Below are 25,102 nucleotides of genomic sequence, written 5' to 3' on the forward strand. Positions count from 1 at the left end.
TCCTGTTTTGTTGCTTGCAATTTATCTCCCCCTATTTACGTATATATTAATTTCCAGGCCTCATTTGCCATTTGGAGAACTTTCAGAAATTCAAGCTTTCGAGTTCACATAAGGAGAAAACAAACTTGCCTTCTGACACTTTCTGGCTTCATAGATTGCAGTCGCGGAGCTGGATGACAACCTGGAGCTCTACTTGGCTCTGACCACGACACAAAAATAGCCTCTCTCTAGAAGTGAAAGCGGGGTTACAGGTACATGGAAGAATATTTTGTTTAAATGCAGCTTTTTAGAAGGTGGTAATAAAGTGCATTTTATATCGATCAAACCATTTATCTCGACAAAGCAGGCGGAGCAGGAAAATTCGACGTGAAGCCGCGTGTGAAGTCGCCCTCGGCCGATCTCTGGGACCCGGGCCTCGCGCCCTCGGGTCTGGCCTTTCCCCTCGAGGATGGCGCTCCCGATCTGCGGAATCCTAGCTGCTCAGGAGGCTGAGCTCTGAGGACCAAGGTTCAAGGCCGGAGCGGCCGGGAAGGTCCGTGGGGCTCACGTTCCACCAGCCAGCCAAGAGCCCCGCGGCTCCCGAGGTGGGCAGCGGGCCTGGAGCCCAGGGCCGGGGCAGCGCGCCGCGTCCCCCGCTCCGTGGGCCGAAGAGGCCGCGGGGGAGCCCGGGCGCCGCCCGCGGGTCCCGGCCCACGCTCTCCCCCGGAGGTCTCCCCGCGGCGGGCCCGGCCGCAGGCTTTGTGCGTGCGGCTCGGCCGCGCGCGGCCTGGGCGGGTGGAGGCGGCGCTTCCTCCCTCCGGAGGCGGGAGCTCCGGCCGCCGCCGCCCGCCGCCCGCCGGCGCCGCCCGAGCAGGTCTGGGAGAGGCGCGGGCCCCGAGCGAGCGGAGCGCGGCCCCGGCAGGCGGCGGCCGCCCGGACGCTGGGCGAGGCCGGTGACCCAATAGAGCCGCGGTCGGCGGGGGTGGGGGGGACCCCGCCCGGCCAGGCCGCCGCGCTCGCCGCCGGCCCGGGCCGAACCCTCGGCGACTGTGGGCGGCTCCGGCCCAGGGTGTGGACGTGCCGCGGGGCCCCGGCGCGGAAGGCGGAAGGGGGGCGCGGCGGCCGGGGTCGCCACCGCCGCCGCCGCCGCAGGCCCGGACGACCGACGCGCTCCGCGCGCGCCCCCGCCGGTCTTCCCCGCCGGCCCGCGCGCTTTCGCAGCTCCCGGCTCGCGCCGCCCGCGCTGCCGGATCCGGGGAGGCGAGGAGGCGGGGGCGACACAAGATGGCGGGTACGTGGCCCCTGGCGCCCGGGCGGCGGCGGCGGCGGCGGCTCCCCGCGCCCGCCCTCGGTGGTGGGCGCAGCCCGGGTGGCGGCCGGGCGAGGCCTGGCGGGGCCTGGCGGGGGAGGGACGCCGGGGGGGGGGCGGGGGGCGCCGGGGCGCTGACCGGCCTTTCTTCTCTCCCCGCCGCAGACCTGTCGCTGCTCCAGGAGGATCTGCAGGAGGACGCGGACGGACGTGAGTGGCTCGGCCCCGCCGTCGCGGGTGGCCTTGGGGGGCCGGCGCGGGGCGACCGGCGGGGCGGAGGGGGGGGCGGCGGGACCGACTCCGGGCCGGGCCGCGGAGCGGGAGGCGGCCCGCGTGGCCCGGTTCCGGCCTCCCCCCTCCCTCCCCGCGGGCCCGCGCTCGCCGGCGGCTGTTGGGGCGGCCGAGGCCGGCGGGGCTGAGGCGCGGGGCGAGCGGGGGGTGGGGGCCTGGCCGGGCCTCGCAGCCGGCAGCCTCGCCGGAGGCCGCCTTCCCCTGGTGCGGGGGGGGGGGGGGCAGTGCGGGGAGGGCGGCGGCGTGGCTTGGGCACCCCGAGGACTCCCGGGCTGAGGCACACGTTGTGAGGAGGAGTCGGTTCCCTCACACGTTAGAAAACAACACCACGGAACCCCGACCTTCGCTCGGCTTCCATCCCGCCTGACGAGCCGGGCGGGTGACCGGGGAGAAGGGCGGGACGCGGCTGTGTGGGGAAAGAAGTTTGTCAGTTGCCCCTCGGAGTGAACTCATCCCCGTGGGTGTGACTGTTCCCGGGGAGTGACCGGTGGGGGAAACGTGTGCCTCGCAGCGCGACCTCGGAGGGAGGAGTGTGCAAAAGGCATTGTGTGCTGCGCGGACACCCAGAGGAGCCGACCCACCGTGCTGACTTGGGATGCTTAGATTGCGCCAGTAGGACATTGGCGGTGGCCTCCTAACCGCGTACACCGTTCAGACATGGCCAGGTTCAAAATGGCTCTTCTAACCTCTCTCCTTATCTAATGTAGTTCCCCTGGCCCCTAGTAAACCCACGTTTTATTCTTATTAATGTGAGACTGTTGTACAAAGGGGGTTCATTCACTTCACCGTGTCAGTTCACAAGTACAAGGCATCTTGGTCAATGTCATCCCTTTCACGATCCTCCCCCACCCCTTCCAACTCTACCCATCCAGCCCTTCGGTGTTCCTAGTTCAGTTTCCACAAAATAATATTGACTTTGAACTACAGTCATCTGATCTCAGCCTCCTGAGTAGCTAGGATTATAGGCAGAGGCCACTTGTTCTTGTTTTAAGACTTATGGAAGATTCGCTTTTTGAGGATTTATGTATGACTGTATTAAAAACATCAGTATATGGATCGGGTGCCAAGCACTTCAAAAGGAAGAGATGCGGTTGGCTTGTCCTTGACACTAGGGAGTAGTATGGAGGGGAAGGCACACCTGGGAAACTAAACAATGAGGGCGTAGAAGGAAAGTTCCCTTGCGGGCGGAGGCTGTATAGTATCTTAGTTATCAGCACTGACAGAAGTCAAACTGTCTTATTGCAATCTTGACAGTGTCACTTTGAGCAGACTGTGCCAACTCATTTGGCCTCTCCGTGCCTAACTCTAGTCCTTTTTAAAATAGTAAATATTCCCTACTTTATAGAATTGTTGGTAGATTAACGTGGATTAATGTGGGTGAGGCACTTAGAATAATACCTGCCTGGTAAGTAGCAATTCTTATGTTTAAAGAGCACAGGTCCCTTAAAGGAAAAGCAGAGAAAGGAATACTAATGCTGACCATTACAGAATCAGTGTGCATAGAATTGCTGCTAATGCTTTCATTGATTTTTTTTTTCTTTTTAAGTTCTGTCCTTGTTCAGTTTTATTTAGGATAAAAAAAAATTTAAGGTAGTTGAACAAAGGTGCTTAAGCCTGTACCCTTGGTTGTGGGGAGGGTGAGATTGGGAGACCTTGGTTCAGGGCCAGCCTAGGTGTAAAAGCTCATGGACTTTATCTCTGCCGGTGGCTGGGTGTAATGGTGAACTCCTGCACACCAGCTTCTGGTGCTCGCCAGCTAGAGGGGAAGCCACAGTGGCCCGGCACATCGCATGTGGATGTCCTTGCGAGCATCTAGGAGAAGCACGGAGGGAGGATTGCAGCCAGGCAAGACTTGACTCGGAAAGTAAGCAATGCCACAAGGGTGTCAGAGGTGCTGTTCCAGAAGTAACAGTGCTGCCTTGCAAGCATTAGGCCTGAAATTCGATCTCCAGTACCACCAAAACCCAACAACCCAGCTAAGCCTCAAGGCATTTGTTTACATATTTCTAGTTTGATTAAGGACTTAATATGAACTGCTGATTATCCTCAGCTGCCAAAGTTTTACCCAGAATATTCAGGAAGAGGGAATTTTTAAAAACTGTAATTATAAAGATGATGTACAGAGGGGTGAGGGGGTAGGGTTTCCTAAAGTCAGGTAATGAGTACATTGCTTTTTGGACAATATCACATATAATCTTAAAAAAATTGTAACTATTAAGGTGATGTACAGAGGAGTTACGGTTATATAAGGCAAATAAAGGGGACATTTCTGTTTGGACAATGTCACCCCTTACTCAGTTTTTCCCTTCTGTCCCCACCCACAAATTGTATAGTTCATTTTCAGCAGTGTCCACACAGAATATGGGACATGTATGTGGAGGGAAAAATAACGAGAAAGAAGTCTGGTTATGGTGCCCACATGCAGTGCAAGCTGGTGATCAGGGTGAAAAGGCTTGTCACGATCTGGAGAAGCTGGGGGGACAAGAGGGACAGAGACCATAGACAGTGGTGCTCTGGCTGCCCTTACACCTGGGCAGTGACAGACTGAATAATTCAAACAGCCTAGCATAGCACCCTTGATTGGTGACACTGAGGTGTGAGCCGAGCATGGTGGTACAGGTAATCCTAGTGAGGTAGGAGGAGGAAGGAGATTCTAAAGGAGGTCATCCTGAGCTACATAGCAAGACATGGCAAAAAGAAAAAAACAACTCAATTTGAGAATGACTTAAGAGACATGCTAGGAAGGAGTGTTTTAAGATGGTTTTAGTGGTATTTACATATGTATAGAATCAGCTAATGATATCATAGCTACCAGCTTCTCACATAATTTTTTTTTTTTTTTAAGAGAAGCCACGCACTGTTGGCTTATGCCTGTCATCCTAGCTACTCAGGGGGCTGAAAGCTGAGGATTGCGGTTCAAACCCAGCCCAGACAGGAAAGTCCATGAGACTCTTACCTCCAATTAACCATTCAAAAACTGGAAGTGGTGCTGTAGCTCAAAGTGGTAGAGCGCTAGCCTTGAGCAAAAGAGCCTAGGGACAATGCCCAGGCCCTGAGTTCAAGCCCCATAACTGACCAATAAAAAAAGAAGAGAGGCCAATCCTTTGTACCTGTGCCTGAGTTTGCACCTGCTTGGCAAAAAAAAAAAAAAAAAAAAAAAGGAAAAGAAAGTTTGCTTATTAAACTATTGTTAGCTTACATCTACATTTGGATTGTTTGCTTATTTTTAGTAGTCTTAGTTAGAGGATTCTTTGTATTTTTGTTAGAGGATTTTTCTCTCTTGCTATATAAATGTGTTTTTTCCCCTTTGTGCTTGTCATTGGGCTTGAACTCAATGTCCAATGTCCCTAAGCTTTTTTGCTGAAGCATAGTATTTTGTCACTGAAGCCACTCCTCTACTTCCTTGCCTTTTGTGGTTGATTGGAGATGAGAGTCTCAGGACTTTCCTACTCAGGCTGGCATCTAACCTCAGTTTTCATACCTCAGTCTTCTGAGTAGCTAGGGTTACAGGTGTGAACCACCAGCACCCTGCAGTCAAAATTTTTGAAATCATATCATGGGTTGTCATTCCCTAAACTTAAGCTAGGGTTGAGTTTTGATTTGACTTGTATTTGAGAATAAATTTAATTTTAACATCTTGGGCACAAGAGCGAGTATCAAACCTTCCATGGTGGTTAAAAGGCCTGTATTCCTGATTACTTGTGCCCAGGGGTCTGGAACTTGCTGTGCTTTTTAGCACATACCTTTGAGTTTGAGATAGATCACCTGAGATCCATTCTCTGGTGCCTCCTACCTTTTAAGTCAGCTCCCTAGAATTAGGAGCATGATATTTTTCTGGCATGATAGCAGTTTGGTGGTATTTGAGCATTTATAATGCAATAGTTCTGGAAGGTATTGTGGTGTGGTTGTTCTATAGGGAAAGAAGCCCAATATTATTTAAGATTTAGATTTCAGTTCATAGTCTGGCCCTTTAAGCCCTTAATAATTTTGAGCAAGTTATTTAACTTTTTGTCAGCTTGTTTTTGTCGCGGGTTGTCACTATATAGCCTAGGCTGCCAATGAATTCTGGGTCCTTCTGCCTCAGCCTTCTGATTACTAGGATTTTAGTTGTAAACCACATACCCAGCTCAAGCTTCTATTACCAGTAAAGCTTTTGTGGACATTTCATGTACAATACCTTGTATAGATAAGTATGTTATTTCTATTGGGTATGTATTTTGCTGTAAAGTGGCTCTAGTTTTTTGAGAAACTGCAAATGTTTTCTAGAGTCATTGTACCATGTTGTACATACCAGCAATGGGAATCCCTATAACAGTCTTAACTTTGACTGTGCTGGTTTGAATCTACTGTGGTCTGAATTTGCCTTTTGATAATGACTGATTACACCTATCTTCTCATGCTTATCTATTTCCTGTGGTAGAGAGAGGGTCTGTCACATCTTTTTTTTTTTTTTTTTTTTTTTTTTTTTGCCAGTCCTGAGGCTTGAACTCAGGGCCTGAACACTGCCACTTGAGCCACAGTGCCACCTCCAGTTTTCTGGCTGTTAATTGGAGATGAGCATCTCGTGGCCTTTCCTGCCCAGCTGGCTTTGAACTGTGATCCTCAGATCTCAGTCTCCTATGTAGCTAGGATTACAGGGTTCTTTATTCTTTCATGTTGGCCAGATACGTTGGGGACATCTATAGTACCAGTATTCAGGAGGCTGAAGCAAGAGGATCTTGAATTTAAGGCCACAGCAAGTTCTAGTAAACTTGGGTTAAATAGACCCTGTTTCTAAAAACAAAGTAAAATTACTGTATTACATACACTTATGAGATTAAACTTGCTAAAGGACAATTTTATATGTATTCATAATGATCATTTAGAAGGCTTTAGTTGCTTTTAGTACTTGTATTTGAAAGAAAGCTTCCTGATAAAGTTTTATTGTTAGTCGAACTCAAACATGGCATATTTGTTGCTTACAGCTCTCTTTATGAGTACTGTAGTATGTGTTTTTCAAATTTGTGTCTTTTTCTATTAATTTTCTATTTGAGGACAAAAAACATAGGATTAAAAAGAGTAAGCTGGGGCTGGGGATATAGCCTAGTGGCAAGAGTGCCTGCCTCGGATACACGAGGCCCTAGGTTCGATTCCCCAGCACCACATATACAGAAAACGTCCAGAAGCGGCGCTGTGGCTCAAGTGGCAGAGTGCTAGCCTTGAGCGGGAAGAAGCCAGGGACAGTGCTCAGGCCCTGAGTCCAAGGCCCAGGACTGGCCAAAAAAAAAAAAAAAAAAAGAGTTAGCTGGTGGCTCACGCTTGTAATCCTAGCTACTCAGTAGGCAGATCTGAAGATGAAGCCAGCCTGAGTAGAAAAAGTCGCCATGAGACTCATCTCCAGTTAACCTCTCAAAAACTGTAAGTGGCGCTGTGGCTCTTAGTGATAAAGTGCTAGCCTTGAGCAAAAAGCTCAGGGATAGTGCCCAGGCCCTGAGTTGAAGCCCCATGACAGACAAAAACAAAAGAAAACCTGAGTGAAAAACCTCATTTTTGATAACTAAAAGGGAGCAGGACAATAGTGGTGATAGGAGAGTCAGGAGGAGGAGTTGATTTTATAAGGTTCACACAGACAGTTGGGTTTTTACAATACCAGAATGTTATTTCAATGAAGTATGTGCATACAGGGATGTGGGATTGGGGCAAAGGAAAATGAGGCACTTCTGCGTGGTGTGTGGTAGTGAGACATGGCACATTTTACCAAGGAGAGGGAGAGGTGTCCATTTTGTGCTCCTTCAACGGAAAACCACATGCTGGGTATTCATAAAAAAATAGAAGTTTGACTCTAGGTCCTGGAAGCTGGGAAGTTCCAAATCAAGGGATCACTGCATCATCTCATAGCAGCAGGGCAAAGAGAAGAGCTTGCTTAGCTGAAGTCACACGTGTACATACGTGTGTGTGTGTGTGTGTGAGTGAGTCAGTGTTCGTGTCTTGCAGCTTGAACTCAGAGCTTGAGCACTGTCCTTGAGCGTTTCTGCTCAAGGCTAGTGCTCTACTACTTGAGTCACGGCTCCACTTCTGGCTTTTTTTGGGTAGTTTACTGGAAGTAAGAGTCTCACCGGTGGCTGGGAATATGGCGTAGTGGTAAAGTGCTTGCCTTGCATACATGAAGCCCTGGGTTCGATTCCTCAGCACCACATACACAGAAAAGGCCAGAAGTGTCACTGTGGCTCAAGTGGTAGAGTGCTAGTCTTGGGCAAAAAGAAGCCAGGGACAGTGCTCAGGCCCTAAGTCCAAGCCCCAGGACTGGCCAAAAAAACCAAAAACGAGTCTCACAGACTCTTTGCTTGGTCTGGCTTTGAACTGTGATCCTCAGATCTCAATCTCCTGAGTAGCTAGGATTTAGGATTATAGGTGTTAGCCACCAGTGCCTAGCCCAACACATGACCTTTTAGGAACACACTATTATTCCTACCTTACTATCTTAGTCATGGATAGTGTCCAATGGGACAGGGTATGGCAGCTGACAGAAGGGAGAGAGAAAGTTAGTTCAAACTTAGTTGAATTATTGAGGCTGCTTCTGAGCACCCAGAATAGAGGTTTAGGTCATCTTTTGAGAAGTATGACTTAAGAATAGTAGGTTTAATTTGTGTGTGTGCCTGATACTAGGGCTTGAACTCAGGGCCTGAGCACTGTCTCTTAGCCTTTTCACGCAAGGCAACCACTCTATCAGTTGAATCACAGCTCTACTTCTGGCCTTTTGGTGCTAATGGAAGTTAAGAGGCTTGTGGACTTTCCTGCCCAGGCTGGCTTTGAACAGTGATCCTCATATCTGAGCAGCAAGGATGGCAGACCTGAGCCACCAGCACCCGACAAGATTCAGATTTTTTTTTTTTTTTTTGGCCAGTCCTGGGCCTTGGACTCAGGGCCTGAGCACTGTCCCTGGCTTCTTCCCGCTCAAGGCTAGCACTCTGCCACTTGAGCCACAGCGCCGCTTCTGGCCGTTTTCTGTATATGTGGTGCTGGGGAATCGAACCTAGGGCCTCGTGTATCCGAGGCAGGCACTCTTGCCACTAGGCTATATCCCCAGCCCCAGATTCAGATTTTTTGTCGAGTGAACATGACAGTAGCTTGAATTGGTGGTATATCTGGATGTGTTTGACAAGGGGTAGAAAGGAATCGATACAGTTGGATCTGGAAGTGTCCTTCTTGAGAGTTAGGTTTCTCTGTTCCTTTTTCCTTCCATCCTGCTCTTTGAAGCTTAGAGTGAGAATTAGTGGAATAAGGAAGACCTGGAGTTTGCTCAGAATGTTCTATAAAGGTGAAGTTGGAAAATACAGCATGATCTCTGTTCTTAATTTTTAAAAGAGTGATTTTAATCAAATTTCATAGCACCGTTGAATAAACATATTTGTTGCCCAGAATTGTCTATTGCTCAAAGGAGATGACAAGTTTAGGTAGGTGCTTGTTCAGGAAAGTCTGAATTGAATTATGTGTAATTTCCAAACGGGAATGTTTTTCCTTAATTCCTTGTGTTTTGGATTTCTCTGCTCAAAATGGCCTTTTCTACCTCTGTCCTGTTCAGTATAAGAAATGAGAGCGAGCCACTGATACAGGCTTAAGGCTTTATTGGGGGACAGACTTGCCAGGCTGTTCCAAACGGGAATGGAGGCAGCCGTAGTAGACAGTAGAATTTAAACAGAATTTTAGGGGTAGTCACATGGGCAGTCATGGGTCACATTATGTGGACTGTGGGAATTTTAGGGGTAGAGTCAGTTCCCAGAAGATGTTATGAAGGTGTTACGTGGTCTACAGGAATTAGGGGGAAAATCACATTCCAAGAAGGAGTGTAAGAAGACTCTTGCAATGGGGGTAGTCACGGTACTGGGAAAACAGTACAGTGTTGGGGAGATAGAAACTGAACAGATGTTTGTTTCTAAGGATTGGCTTGACATGGAAGCCTTTTCTTACTCAACAGGTAGGCTAGAAGTCACAACATATAGTAGTTGTCAAGGTTTTATATATATATATGTATGTGTATATACACACACATACATACATATATATGCATTCTTAACTATAGAGCTTTCCTTAGCATAATGTATCTATGTATATGTGCATCCATGAATATACATATATCCTCATCATATGCTTTTTGTCTAGTTTTTCTACTTTATTTGTGAGTGTCTGATGCTGTATAGTATTTTTACTATCCTGGTTGCATGAGATGGATGAAAACAAAAAGCACACAAGTCACATTGACATTTTCCATATCTAAAACCAAACTCAGATGCAGAGTGGGAGGGAAGATCTGGTAGTTGACAGAAACTGTCAAATTCTTTATAAATATTTATTTTTACATGTATATTTTAAACTTCTGGAAAACAAACAGGTATTTTTGTAGGTAAGGAAACTTGTGATTTAGATATTTTCTTAGGCTCACATAGTCCATAAGTAACAACATGAAATGTGAACCCAGACCTGACCTACCTTCAAAAGCTTTTTCCCTTTTCATTCTACTTACTAAGTGAACTTTTTGTTTTGTTTTATGCTGGTCTTGGGGCTTGAACCCAAGGCCAGACTGCTGTCCCTGTGCTCTGTTGTGTCTCCCAGACTTCCTTTCTTGGGCTACCTTTGAACCATAATCATCTGATCTCAGCATCCTAAGTAGCTAGGATTACAGACATGAGCCACTTGCACCAGCCACAGTGAACTTTTAAACTCACATATTGTATACAATGTTTTACTTAAGACACCTGAAAAGTGGGATATTGGTTTCTGGGTTTTTTTTTAAATTAATTTTTGTATTAGGTGCAGAAAACTGGGAGTAGCATAGAGACACTTTTTACACTATGAGGGTAATTTTGCCTATTTTGAAAGACCTCACGATTTTATATAGTTCTGTATTAACAAAATAAATTCCCTTATTCAATGTCCTTGATTCGATTCTATATTATTATGATTCATTAAAAATCTAGTTTTAAAAAGTTAAAAGATTTGACTTTATATTAAATACGAGGTTTTGCTAGGTGCCAGTGGCTCACACCTGTAATCCTAGCTACTTAGGAGGCTGAGATCTGAGGACTGCAGTTCAAAGCCAGCCCAGGCAGGAAAGTCCATGAGACTCTTATCTCCAATTAACCACCAAAAAAGCCAGAACTGCAGCTGTGGCTCACATAGTAGAACACTAGCTTTGAGCACCAAAGCCCAAGGACAGAACCCACCCTAAGTTCAAGCCCCAGGACTAGTTTAAAAAAAAAAAAGTCCTTTTAGCTTATTGGTTGAAATTTTGAACTTAAATATTTGTTTGAGGTAGACAAACCATAGCTAAGTGTTACTGTTTTGCATTACTCTTTGCCTCTTTACTGAAGTGGTCCATTTCTATTCATTAGTTGGAATTAGGTCTGCTCCTTTGCAGTTTGTCTTTTGGGTCTACTGATTACCCTTTAGTATTATATTCTTTCTCCTTTGTTGGTTTTCTAGTTGAATTTTCTTGCATGATTTAGAGATTTCTCTCAAGATTGTAAATTGTTTTTCTTTAATTTATATTTATTTAAAGTTAATGTACTTTCAGTAAAGTATGAGAGAACTGGGAGTGTGGCTTAACTGGTAAAGTGCTTACTTGCCTAGCAAGTATGAGGCCCTGAGTTCAAAGCCCAGTTCTGATGAACCGTGGATATATTGTAGCAGAGTAACTGCATGTATTCCCTTTGTGCTATTTATCAGTTATAGATGTTAGCCATACTCTAGTGGTTCAGCCATGTAATCCTACCCTGGAGGCCAAGATCTGAGGATCATTTTGAAGCAGGAAAGTCCTGAGACTCTTTATCTACAGTTAGTTGGTAAAAATGCTGGAAAGTTCAGGAACAGCACTCAGGCCCCAAGTTCAGGCACCAGAACCAGCATGCGTGCGCACACATGCACACACGCCATGATATTGCTAGTTATACCATCCCTTAGGATATATATGGTGCTGGATTTTGTTCTCAGCTGTGGTAATTTAAAAAAATTATCATTACTATTTGTGAGTTTTTCCTTGTAACCTGTGACAAGTACTTGCAGTATGGCTGAGTAAGACTTAAAGATGAAATCCATACTCCTATCAGCATAAACATAGATTGATAAAGAAGTACGTGTGCTGACACTGTAATCCCGGCACTCAGATTGAGATAGAAGGATCCTAAATTCAAGGCCAGTGCTACATAGAGAAACTCTGGCTTAAAGAAACTAAAGAGAAAAAAGTTGGTGAGAAAATGTTTGAAATAGCTTGATGTGACCAGACTGACCCCATGGATCTTGGAAGTAGTACTAGGAGATAGAGGTGAACCTGGTCACTAGTGTCTGTGTAGAAGTGTTGGTCAACCAGGATTGATAGAGTAGTAACAAAGATATTGCAACAAAACGTGATTTGGCTACATTGTAGGATTATATTTTTCAATGTAGTTGTATAACTGGGTTTATTTATTAAAAATAGAAGTTCCTAGGCTCTCTCTAGAGACATATAATTATTATCTGAGTGTGATACATTTTAGTACAGTGTTTCAAGCTTGTCTTAAACACAGTAATGTTTGGCAACAGCCACCATGAATCTTGCCCACTACTCATCTTTATATAGACAACCATCACTATTATTGATGTCTATCTTTAAGATGAACTGAGTGAGACTCTATGAGACAGTTTGGTCATAGTCATAGAATTCTAGAGCCTGCATAAAGGTGCTTTAAGAAGCCATGCTAGCTCAACAGTCTTAACAGTATGAAGGAGAAAACTGAGCCCAAATGAGTGTCCCAGTGGTTTTTACAGCTCTTCAATTCATAATGAATAAGGTACTTTGCTATGAATTGTAGATCAGAAGCTCTGTAAATTTTTTCTGTGCAATGTAATTATGTACTTGGTTATGTTTGTTTAGTTCTGTTTGGCAATTTTTGCTTCTTAATTGGAATTGAGACCAGTAGCACTTAATGTACTTCATGATCAAATATAACCCTCTTATTGTGCTATTTTTCCATCTATTGTCTCATCTCTTCTTTCCTTTATTCTCTTTTTTCTTTTGAGTTGAATTTATGGCCTTTATTGATTTATTTTTATGTCTTTAGTTAGTTAAATAGTGGCTGCTTTAGAGTTTATAATTTGTGTATCTTTGTAACTGTACTTTTGTAAAATGTAGTTCTTCAAACAATGTAAGGAAATTACAAGAGTATACTTCATACCTTTGCTGCTTTGTCTACTACATATGTTAGGAATTCTACAATACATTTTCTCAAAACACATTATTACTTTAGATAGTTAATTCTATTTTTAAAAGATTCAAAAAATAAGAAAAGCTCACATTTGCCCACATTCTTGACATTTCTAACATTCTTTGTTTATTTTCTTTAAAAAAATTTCTATTATAAAGGTGATATACAGAGGGGTTATAGTTACAAAGCTCAGGTAATAAGTATATTTCTTTTCTTTTTTTTTTTTGCCAGTCTGGGGGCTTGAACTCAGAGCTTGAGCACTGTCCCTGGCTTCTTTTTGCTCAAGGCCAGCACTCTACCACTTGAGCCACAGCGCCACTTCTGGCCTTTTCTATATATATGGTGCTGAGAAATTGAACCTAGGGCTTCATATATATGAGGCAACACTACCACTAGGCCATTTCCCCAGCCCCAATGAGTACATATCTTTTTAGACAGTGTCACATCTTTGCCTCTGTTCCAGTTTTTCCCTTTGTTTCTTTTTCTAAAACCAGATTCCCATCTGGTATAATTTTCCTTTTTGGGATGGGGGTACTTTATTAATTTGCTCTAGCATGTGGTCTGTTCCTCCTGATGTCAGCTTTTGCATATCTTAAGATAAGCCTTTACTTCAGCTTCATATTTGAAACATCTCATTTTGTTAAGAGTGATTGGTAGGTTTACTACTTTAAAGTTGTCATAATGTCTGCTGTTGATATTGGTTCAAATGAATCTGATCTTAATCATGTTTGTTCTCTGTAAGAGTTTTTCTGGGGTGAATCAGATTTTTATTACTAGCTGTATATTTTATTACTAGCTGTATATTTTTTTGCTCATGGGATTTACTGAATCATTTGATTAATAGTTTTCACCAAGTTTGGAAACATTTTGTTTATTATTTCTTTTAGCCTCCCTGCTTCCCTCCCTTCTTTTGTGTCAGTTTTGGGGCCTGAACACAGGAACCCCAGGCCCTGGGTGCTGTACCTGAGTTACTTTTGTTCAAGGCTAGTGCTCTACCACGTGACCCACAGCCCTACTTCTGGTGTTTTGATCCAGTCCTCTGTAGTGGGCCATCTGGGTTGTTTCCATATCTTGGCTATTGTGAATAAGGCAGCAATGAACATGGAAGAGCAGGTGTCCTTGTCGTATCCTGGATCCTGTTGCTCAGGACAGAACCTATTGCTTAGGGGTGGTATGGCTGGGTCGTAGAGTGTGTCTATGTTTAGTTTTTTGAGGAACCTCCAGACTGCTTTCCAGAGTGGTTGTATTAGTTTACACCCACCAGCAGTGCAGTACCGTGCCTCTTTCTCCACATCAGTATTTGTTGTTGTCCAAATTCAGGAGAACATTGGCCATTCTGACTGGGGTGAGGTGGTGTCTCAGGGTTGTTTTTATTTGCATTTTTCTTATAGCCAGGGATGATGAGCATTTCCTCACGTGTTTCTTTGCCATTTTTACTTTTTCTGAGAAGTCGCTCTTTAGCTCCCTTGCCCATTTAGTGATTGGCTTATTAGGTTTGGGAGGGATTCGTTTCTTGAGCTCCCTGTGTATGATGGATATTAGGCCCTTGTCTGACGCATTGCTGGTGAATATGGTAAATATCTTTTCCCATTTGGTTGGCAGTCTGTGTAGTTTGGTTGCTATGTCTTAAGCTGTCCAGAAACTTTTTACTTTAATGTACTCCTCTTTGTCAAGTCTCTGTCCAATTTGTGCCCCAGGGACTCTGTACAGAAAGTTCCTGCTTGTGTCTATAGGTTCTAATGTCTCTCCTGCTTTGTCCTGCAGTACTTTCAGAGTTTCTGGTCAGATGTTGAGGTCTTTTATCCATTTTGAGTTGATGTTAGCTCCTGGTGACAGTCCGGGATCCACTTTTAGTTTTCTGCTTGTGGCTGCCCAGTTTTCCCAGCACCAATAGTTGAAGAGGCTATGTTTTTTTTCCCCTTGTATGTTTATGGCTCCTTTGTCGAATATCAGCTGACTGTAAGTATGTGGTTTTATTTCTGGGTCTTCTAATCTATTAGATTGATCTCCAGGTCTATTTTTATGCCAATACCAAGCTGCTTTTGTTGTTATGGCTCTATAGTAGAGCTTGAAGTCTGGTTTTGTAATAGTGCCTGCATTGCTTCTTTTGCCTAGAATTGCTTTGGCTTTTCTTTTGTTGTTCCATATGAATTTTTGGATTGCTTTCTCTATTTCAGTAAAGAATGTCTGATATTTTGATAAGGATTGTGGTGAATTTGTATATCATTTTTTTGGCAGAATGGCCATTTTCACTATATTGATTCTGTCTGACCATGAACATGCAAGGTCTTCCCATTTCCTGGTGTCCTCTTTGATTTCTTTAGATTTTTATAGCTTTTACTGTAAAGATCCTTTACATCTTTGGTTTGGTTAATTGCTAGGGGTTTTTTTTGAGACTATTGTAAATGGGGTTGTTTTCATGATTTCCCTTTCTACTTGTACATTGTTGGCATATAGAAAGGCTACTGATTTTTGTGGGTTAATTTTATATCCTGCTACTTTGCCCAAGTATTAGTTCTGGGAGTTTGGGAATAGAGTTTTTACTTCCTTCAGGTATAAGATCATGTCGTCTGGATAGTTTAATTTCTTCTTCCCCTATGTGAATCTCTTTAATGTCCTTTTTTTTTTTTTTTTTGCCTTATTGCTCTGGCTAAGGATTCCAGACCTATATTGAAAAGGGGTGGAGAGAGTGGTCATCCTTGTCTTGTTGGAGAAATGGTTTTAGTGTTTCCCTATTTTGTATGATATTGGGGTTGGTCTGTCGTATGTGGCTTTAATTGTTTTAAAGAATATTCCTTCTATTCCTATTTTCACCAGAGCTCTTAACACCAATGATTGTTGCATTTTGTTGAAGGGTTTTTCTGTGCTAATTGAGATAACCATTTGGTTCCTGACCTTAGCTCTGTTGATGTGGTGAGTTACATTTACTGATTTAGGTATGTTAAACCAACCTTGCATATGTAAAATGAAGCCTATTTAGACCTATTGTATGATTTTTAAAATTTGTTTCTGGATTTTATTGCTTAATATTTTATGGAAGAGTTTTGTGTCTGTGTTCATCAGAGATTGGTCTGTGGTTATTTTACTTTGTTGAATCCTTGCCTGGCTTTGGAATGAGTATGATATTGGCTTCATAGAGTGAGTTTGTGATTGCTCCTTCAGCTTCTTCCTCATAGAAGAACTTGAGGTCTATGGGTATTAGTTACTCTTTAAGTCTTATGGCCTGGTGGCAAGAGTGCTTGCCTACATGAAGCCCTAGGTTCAATTTCTCAGCACCACATAAATAGAAAAGGCCAGAAGTGGCGCTGTGGCTCAAGTTGGCAGAGTGCTAACCTTGCGAAAAAAGAAGCCAGGGACAGTGCTCAGGCCCTGAGTTCAGCCCCAGGACTGCCCCCTCCCCCCCCCCAAAAAAAGTCTTCTAGAATTCTGTGACGAATCTAACTGGGCCTGGTTTTTCCTTATTGGAAAACTTTTGATTGCTTCCTCTATATCTTTTGTGTTACTGGTTTACTTGTTTATATATTCTTGGTTCAGTTTGGGCAATTTGTGTTTCTCTAGAAATTAACCATTTCTGCTAGGTTTCTCTTCTGTAGTGAGTATAAGTTCTGGAAATAGTTCTATGGATGTTTGTTGTTATTTTTCTGTGGTATCCCCAATCTTGTTGATTTGAGTCCTCTCTTTTTTTTTTTTTTTTTTTTGGTTAATCTTGCAAGAGGTTTGTCAATTTTATTACTTTTCTAAACAAAACCAGCTTCTTGTGTCATTAATTTTATGTCTAGTTTTTAAAATTTCTGTGTCTGTAATTTCTGCCCTAATCTTTATCTCTTTCCATTTCTTAGCTCTAGGTTTAATTTTTTCTTGCTTTTCTAGCATTTTAAATTGCACCATGAGATTATGGACTGGAGCTGCTCTGTTCTCTTGATGTGTGAGCTCAGGGCTATGAACTTGCCCCACAGCACTGCTTTTGCTGTGTCCCAGAGGTTCCTTTGTGATGTATTTTCATTTTCATTGAATTGTAGGGACTCTAATTTCTTCTTGAATTTGTTCTGTGATCCAGGTATTATTCAATAGAGTGCTGTTCAGCCTCCATGTAGTTGCATAATTTCTGCAGTATGTCTTGTTAAGAACTAGTTTGATTCCACTGTGGCCAGATAGAATACAAAAGGGATTATGTCAGTTCTCTTGTATTTGCTTAAGTTCTCTGTGTGAACTGTGTGAATCTATTTTGTAGAATGTTCCATGGGCTGATGAGAAAAATGTGTATTGGGTCATTGTTGGGTGCAATAATACTCTGTATATGTCTGTTAGTTCCATTTTGGGATATGGTGTCACTTAGTTCTGAGGCTTCTTTTTTGCTTATCCTCTATTTGGTTGACCTGCCTTTGGTAAGAGTGGAATATCAAAAGTCCCCACTACTATTGTATTTGGATCTGTCTTGTTCTGTAAGTCTGAGAGTATTGGTTTAATGTATTTAGGTGCTCCATTATTTGGTGAATATAAATTGATGACTGTGATATCCTGTTCTTGGATTGTTCCTTGTATTCTTTATCTTTTTGAACTGCTTTTAATGAGAAGTCTATTTTGTCAGAAATAAAACTGGCCACCCCTGCCTTCTTGCAGGGTGCATTTGCATGGAAGATCTTTTTCCATCCCTTCACTCTGAGTTTGTTTTCATCTTTGGCTGTAAAGATGGGTCTCTTGGGAACAACTAATGCATGGATTTTGTTTTCTGACTCACTCTGCAGCTCTTCTTTTGAATGGAGGACTAGTGTATTAATGTTTATGGTTGTTATAGAGAGATGTGTTGTGTTTCCTGCCATTTTACTGCTTACCTGTATTTTGCTTCCCTCCTTGTCTTGTGCTTTCTAATTTGATCTAGTGATTTCTATCTGATATGGTTTCCTGATCTTGATTGTTTTCCTCAGATTGTAATCCTCCTTTAGTGTTTTGTTGTTTTTTGTTTTTGTAGAGCTGGCTTCTTGTTCATGTATTCCTTTAACTTTTCTTTGTCATGGAAAGTTTTAGTTTCTCCATTGAATGTAAATTCTACCTTTGCTGGGTCTGTCAATCTGGGTTGGCAGTTGTTTGTCTTCAGGGCTTGGATAGTACCTTTCCAGGTTCTTCTTGTATTGAGGGTTTGTGTGGAGAGATCCACAATGATTCTGATTTTCTTTCCATTGTAGTGTAGCTACTTTGATTTTGCTACATTCAAAACCAGCTCTTTGTTACTCAGGTCAATTTTTTACTGTGATGTGTCTAGTGGCATTTCTTCTAGCATCCTGTCTTTTCTGTGTGCTTCTGTTACATGGGTGAGAATTTTCTCTTTTATGATTAGGGAAATTTTCTGTACTAATTTTATGTTGCATCCCTCTGTTCTGATATTCCTCCCCTCCTTGATACCAATTATATGGAGATTAGTCCTGGCTTTGTCTACCATTTCTTGGACTTCCTTATGGCAAATTCTGAGTGTTTTCTCCATATCTATCACTTTCTGCTCCAGCTCCTTTGTTTTATCTTCAGCTCTTGATATTGTTTTCCATCTCACTTAATCTATTACCCATGGTTTCTATTGTGGTTTGCATTGTTGAAACTGAACCATTTATGGTTCCTAAATCGGTTTCAGAGTGTTAATTTCATCTTTTAAGATGCAGTGTCTATTTTTGTCTGCATTTCTTTTTTGAAGGCCTGGGATTCCCTTGATTTCTTGTTTATGTTCTTGAAACTGCGATTGGAACTCTCCTTTTATTTCTTTGGCTAATTCTGTTACCTATAATTGTTCTTTTGTCCGTTTTTTTCTTGTCTCTCACTGGAGTTTTTTCCTGGATAGCTGCTGGCTTTTGGAGTCGGTGTGCTGGCTTGACTGTTGATGAATCTTGTAAATCTTCCTTGTGGTTTACCCATTGGCTTCAGGGGGCATCGGGCCTTGTCCCCAGCCCTTCCTGTTGGTGGCCGACCAATGGCAGCCTTTGCTTGGCCCCGGGCTGGTTCACACGGGATCCCTGACCCTGTAGGTCCCCCAGCCGGCTGGTTCCTGTGTGCGCCCTTGGTCCTGGGCTAGCTGAAAGGAGTTCTGACCAATCTGCAGCAGAGACTAAGCTGGTTAGATGGAGGCTTCTGGGATAGGCATTGGCTTCACAAGGGTTGAGTTTCCGCACTGGGTTTTTTTGTTCCTTTGCCCCGGGTTGTGCTCTCCTCCCCCACCCCCCTAGTCTGCCCACGTGATCCAACTCATCTTCCGGGCACGTGTGTGTGTCCCACCTGCTGTCGGAGCACTCACAATGGGTGCTTCTTGACCGGGCAGCGCGGTTTCAGGGGCTCCCTCCTGGGACCAGTACTTTCCACAGGGGTGTGATGTCGGTGGCAATAACGTGGCCACAGTGCGTGCTTCCCCAAACCAGCTGCTGGGCCTGCACCCCCCGGGGGTCCCAGCACGAGAGGAGCACACCCCCCAGCTCCCCATCCTGTCCTCACCCGCGCCTTCCTGCAGGAGAGGACCCTCCCCCCCCCATACTGACCCTGTCCTCACCCGCGTCTCCCGGCATAGCCCCCCCCCCAAGCTCCTGACCCGCAGAGGCTCCCCTAGCCGTGGTCTGGGAGGTGCAGGATCCTGGTACCCCTCGAGGTGACCCGGCGGGTGGCCGCGGCCGTGTCTCGGGCGCCCTGGGGCTGGCGGGAGGTGGGTGGAAAGAGGGGTCCCGGTCTCTTCTTTCTGTGGTGCACCTCCTGGCCAGCGAGGGCAGTGTTAGCGGGGTGCGCCCAGGTCCCCGCGTCCCCGAGACTGGGGCCTGTGCAGTGTTAGCGGGGTGCACCCGGGTCCCGGTGTCCCTGAGTCCGGGGCCGGTGCAGTGTTAGAGGGGTGCGCCCGGGTCCCCCCATCCGGGGCCTGTGCAGTGTTAGAGGGGTGCGCCCGGGTCCCCCCATCCGGGGCCGGTGCAGTGTTAGAGGGGTGCGCCCGGGTCCCGGGTCCCTGAGTCCGGGGCCGGTGCAGTGTTAGCGGGGTGCGCCCGAGTCCCCACGTCTGGGGCTGGTGCAGTGTTAGCGGGGTGCGCCCGAGTCCCCACGTCTGGGGCTGGTGCAGTGTTAGAGGGGTGCGCCCGGGTCCCCGTGTCCGGGGCCAGTGCAGTGTTAGAGGGGTGCGCCCGGGTCCCCGAGTCCGGGGCCCGGTGCAGTGTTAGCGGGGTGCGCCTGGGTCCCCACGCCCCCGAGTCCGGGGCCCGGTGCAGTGTTAGCGGGGTGCGCCCGAGTCCCCGCGTCTGGGGCCGGTGCAGTGCTAGTCGAGTCCGGGGCCGGTGCAGTGTTAGCGGGGTGCGCCCGAGTCCCCGAGTCCGGGGCCGGTGCAGTGTTAGCGGGGTGCGCCCGGGTCCCCGAGTCCGGGGCCGGTGCAGTGTTAGCGGGGTGCGCCCGGGTCCCCGAGTCCGGGGCCGGTGCAGTGTTAGCGGGGTGCGCCCGAGTCCCCGAGTCCGGGGCCGGTGCAGTGTTAGCGGGGTGCGCCCGGGTCCCCGAGTCCGGGGCCGGTGCAGTGTTAGCGGGGTGCGCCCGGGTCCCCCCATCCACGGCAGGTGCTCCGGAACCGCTGTGTGGTGTGGTGAGCATCGTGGGCTTTTCCCTCCCCTCCCCGCTTGTCGGTTACTAACGTATAAAGGTACATGTGCCCTTGATCTTTGTCAGAAGTGCAATCGCATTTCTAGTTGGTGTTTTTTTTTTTAATTCAGAACTTTATTTTAGCAAATTCAAATATTTAAAAAGTAACTTGCATTGTGTAGGATTACGATAGTGCTGTTTGAAGTAAAAATGTTTTCTAAATATCCTTCCGTCCGTTTTTTTAAGATTGACATTTGCCACTCATTTACTTTAAAAATAAGCATTTTTAAATATCAAAGCAGTGGCATTGGCAATTCCATCAGGAAGTGATGATCTTTTTTTCCCTATTACTCATATAAGAGCATTTGGGAGCAGTTTATTATGTGTTGTTTTAAGGAATGTGTACACAACAGAGATATCTTATTTTGAGCAAAGAACAGATTAATTTTTAAAAATATAAAGTGTTTACTTTGTGCCAGGCAATATTCCTGGAGATAAGTGTATTAAGGGAAAATTCAACCCAGGTCTTAATGTGGATTACTAGACAACTGACTTGTGAGGTAGTAGCATATGCAGTCAGAAATGCAGAGTGTGAATAAGAAAAAAGTCACCCTTAGGGATTGGGAAAGGCCTAGAATATTATGTACATCTACCCATCCGCCTTAGTTCTGTGCTCTTTTTCTTCTGGTGCTATGAGTTTTCTATCCATTACATTTGCTTATTTTTAGAATTTCAATTCATACTTGTCTGTTTCAAATATTTCTTTTCTTTTAGATATCAAAAACAAAACCTTCCGCATAGCATGGTTGTATGCTCAGTAAGTGAATCCAATGGATTCCCACACAGCTGCTAATAGTATAAAACAAAAGCTGGATACCTTGTATCTTTCGTACATTTTCCTTGACCTCTTCAGTTAACATGATTTGGCCTCTTCACTTTTCATGCCATGGAAAATTGCCCTTGCTGGTAACCAAGATCCACCTATCATGTACCATGGGAACAGGTTCAGTGGCAATCTTCTGATCTTCATAAGCAATAGATCCTCTTCAGTCATGCCTTCCAACTCTGTTTGCTTACTCCCTTTGAAATCATGGTCTCCTAGTTAGGCTTTCGCCGTTCTTTCTTGGTCTTCTCTTCATCATCCTACAAATCAAGCAGGTTCCTGGTCTTTTACAGCTTGTATGTGGTTCCATCATTTTAAAATTGTTTCCTCTACAGAGTTTTTGTTCTAAGGCAGAAACGTTAGTCATTGTAGTATCCACAACATGTAGCCTAGTACTTGGCACAAGCATACTACTGTATAAATGTAAATACTAGTAGTTTTCAGCTCTCCTCTAGTTAGTGAAGTCAGAAACTAATATCATTTGCTTTATCTTCTACATTGAGTTTCTGTAGCCTTTGGCTTTTGTGCTTCTTAGAGGCAGCGATAACACATTTGTAGCTAGAGGAAAGTGTCTTTCAACCTTTCCTGGCATCCAGATTGATCTTAAGATTCTCTTGTAGTTGTTTTGCATCTTTGCAGAAACATTTATGCTGCTTTCAACAGGCAAGGAATGCTTTTTAGCTTCAGAGTGTTATAAGGAGTATTTCTGGTGTCTCTGATAGTTGGTGTGGATGACTACAGCTCAGAGTCTGATGTGATTATTATACCTTCAGCCCTGGACTTCATCTCACAAGATGAAATGTTGACGCCGCTGGGAAGATTGGACAAGTATGCTGCAAGTGAGAACGTATTTAACAGGTATTTGTATGTTCTATTCATTAATGAGAAAATGGGAAGTGGGGGATATTTATTTCAGTAGAGAGAATAACATCAATTTCAAGAAGGTACTAATATGTATACATTTTGTTATTAATCACAACATGACCTTATTGTAGATCCTTACTCCTTGATTCTAGTAAGTACATACTACTCACCTTTTTTGGCAAGAAAAAAAACAACTCTTTGCCTTTCTTGCTGTTGGACACATTTTGGTATTTTTGTAAATTGCTTATTAGCGAGCAGCATAGTGTTCTTTAATCAGATGGTGTGGTGCACCCTCTGTGTCTGGGCCCAGCTTGCTCCCTAGTGCCATTCTTTCCATCTGTGCTCTACTGGACACTGTATGTAAGATTTCTTGAGAAACTACTAGTGAAGATGAACATTTTTGAACAATTAAGAATGAATGTTTTCCCAATATTAGGATAATTGAAGGAAAACTAAATGAATTGTCAGTGAGATTTTAAGCCTTGCCAAATCTGTTAGATGAAGATAAAAATATTTTCATAGTACTCATCTCATTATTGAAGTTAATACTACCATTTTGCCATTTAGAAAGTTATAGGTTTAATATGAAAAATTGCCCTTAAAAACAGTATGGGGGGCTGGGGATATGGTCTAGTGGCAAGAGTGCCTGCCTCATATACATGAGGCCCTGGGTTCGATTCCCCAGCACCACATATACAGAAAATGGCCAGAAGTGGTGCTGTGGCTCAAGTGGCAGAGTGCTAGCCTTGAGCAAAAAGAAGCCAGGGACAGTGCTCAGGCCCTGAGTCCAAGCCCCAGGACTGGCACAAAAAAAAAAAAAAAAAAACAGTATGGGGCCTGGCACTGGTGGCTCATGCCTATAATCCTAGTTACTGAGGAGGCTGATATCTGAGGATCACGGTTCAAAGCCAGCCCAGGCAGGAAAGTTGGTGAGACTCTTTATCTCCAATTAACCACCAGAAAATTGGAAGTGGCACTGTGGCTCAAGGGGTAGAGCACTAGCCTTGAGCTGAAGAGCTCAGGGACAGGACCCAGGCCTAGTTCAAGCCCTATGACCCATCAAAACAAAACAAAACAATATGGATGCTGAACTATAAAAAATATTTGTGGGGGCTGGGAATGTGGCCTAGTGGTAGAGTGCTTGCCTAGCATATATGAAGCTCTGGGTTCGATTCCCCAGCACCACATACACAGAAAAAGCCGGAAGTGGCGCTGTGGCTCAAATGGTAGAGTGGTAGCCTTGAGCAAAAAGAAGCCAGGGACAGTGGCTCAGGCACCAGGACTGGCAAAAAAAAAAAAAAGTATATATATATATATATATATATGTAATATATTTTACAATATATCTAATTTTTTTATATAATATAATCTAATTTTCCTTTTCTGTGCAGACAAATGGTGGCCCGGAGTTTGCTGGATACATTGAGGGAAGTCTGCGATGATGAAAGAGATTGTATTGCTGTTTTGGAAAGAATTAGCAGATTAGCTGATGATTCAGGTATGTTTATATAGAGGAAGTGAGTTTACATCTGCTGGGAAGATGTCTTTTACCAAATTTGTGGTGTTTGTTTGTTTTGTGCTAGTACTAGGACTTGGAGCCTCATACTTGCCTGGCTGGCATGCTCCCACTTTAGCCACAGCTTTACTTCCCTTTTTTTGATGGTTAATTGGAGATGAGTGTCTCAGGCACTTGCCTGACTGAACTGGCTTCGAACGGCAGTCCTTAGATCCCAGTCTTCTGAGTAGCTCACGTCACAGTGTGTGTCGCCAGTGCCTGCCACAAATTTGTGTTTTAAAACAAATGGAGAGGGTATGGGAATATGGCCTAGTGGTAAAGTTCTCGCCTTGTATACATGAAGCCCTGGGTTTGATTGCTCAGCACCACATATATATAGAAAAGGCCGGAAGTGGCACTGTGGCTCAAGTGGCAGAGTGCTAGCCTTGAGCAAAAGGAAGCCAGGGACAGTGCTCAGGCCCTGAGTTCAAGCCCCAGGACTGGCAACAAAAACAAAAACAAACAAACAAATAAAACAAATGGAGAAAATAGTGTGATACCAAATTTCTTCAAGATATTTTCTAAGGGCCAGTCATGGTAGTGTGTACCTATAATCCCAGCATGAGTGATGCTGGTGCAAAGAGATTAGGAATTTGAGACCAGTCTGAGCTACAGAGTGAGACCCTATATAACGGGAGGGAGGGAGGGGAAAAAGGGAGGGAAAATGTAAATAATTATTAAACCCACTAATAAGAGGAAAAAGAGACTTGTTACTAAAACCCAAACAGTTTTGATTAAGCCCATTTGGCTGAAAATTCTCTCTAAATAAATCTAAGAACATTGTTTTGTATCACTTAGGTTAATATTTTAGGTTAATTTTTTTAAATAACTAAGAAAAGGCAAAGAGATGGAAAGATATATATGTATATTATATATGGTAAATATAATGTTCTCTTGATATGTTTGACTTGCAAAATATATTCATCAGTCACTTATAAAAAAGAAAACTGATTTATTAAGACAGAATTGTCTCCTTAAAAATAAATTTTATTTGAAAATTAAAATATGGTAATGCTTTTTGTTTGTTTTTGCTTTTTATTGGTTGTGTGGCTTAAACTGGTACCTTTTCTGAGCAGAGTTTTGTTCAAGGCTAATGCTCTACCACTTGGAGCCACAGCTCCACTTCCCAATTTTTGGTGGTTAGTTGGAGATAAGAGCAGTCTCATGGACTTTTTCTGCCCAGGCTGGCCCCCTTGGTAGCTAGGATCCGCACGACCTACCAGCACCTGGCTCTTAAGCATATTTTTATACTTGATTCTACACATAACCCCAAATAAACTTCAAGACCTTTTTCTTAAACACCATTATTTAAATATATCTTTAATCTCTGACAAAATTTTTGGCATGTCATCAAGTCTCATCTTTTAATTTTTAGATGAACTTGTCTTATGGTAAGTTAGTCATCTCACAGGAATATATTAATT

General features: G+C 44.3%; 1 protein-coding gene across 3 annotated transcripts in view; it reads left to right on the forward strand.

Annotated features, from left to right (window-relative positions):
* Positions 1-656: 656 nt before the first annotated feature.
* Positions 657-25,102, forward strand: part of Ppp4r1 (protein phosphatase 4 regulatory subunit 1) — a 62,946-nt gene continuing 38,500 nt past the window's right edge. Inside the window, exons 1-4 of one of the 3 annotated variants that reach the window (XM_048363110.1) lie at positions 657-682; positions 1,454-1,498; positions 22,033-22,117; positions 23,515-23,621. In XM_048363110.1, coding sequence (XP_048219067.1) covers positions 22,059-22,117; positions 23,515-23,621 — 166 coding nt within the window. In that variant the 5' untranslated portion in view covers positions 657-682; positions 1,454-1,498; positions 22,033-22,058. Of the gene's footprint in view, positions 683-848; positions 1,271-1,453; positions 1,499-21,981; positions 22,118-23,514; positions 23,622-25,102 lie in introns of those variants that run through there. The other 2 variants (XM_048363109.1, XM_048363111.1) reach the window with 2 other exon arrangements.

Source organism: Perognathus longimembris, chromosome 15, assembly GCF_023159225.1.
Source record: "Perognathus longimembris pacificus isolate PPM17 chromosome 15, ASM2315922v1, whole genome shotgun sequence".
NCBI lineage: Eukaryota > Metazoa > Chordata > Mammalia > Rodentia > Heteromyidae > Perognathus > Perognathus longimembris.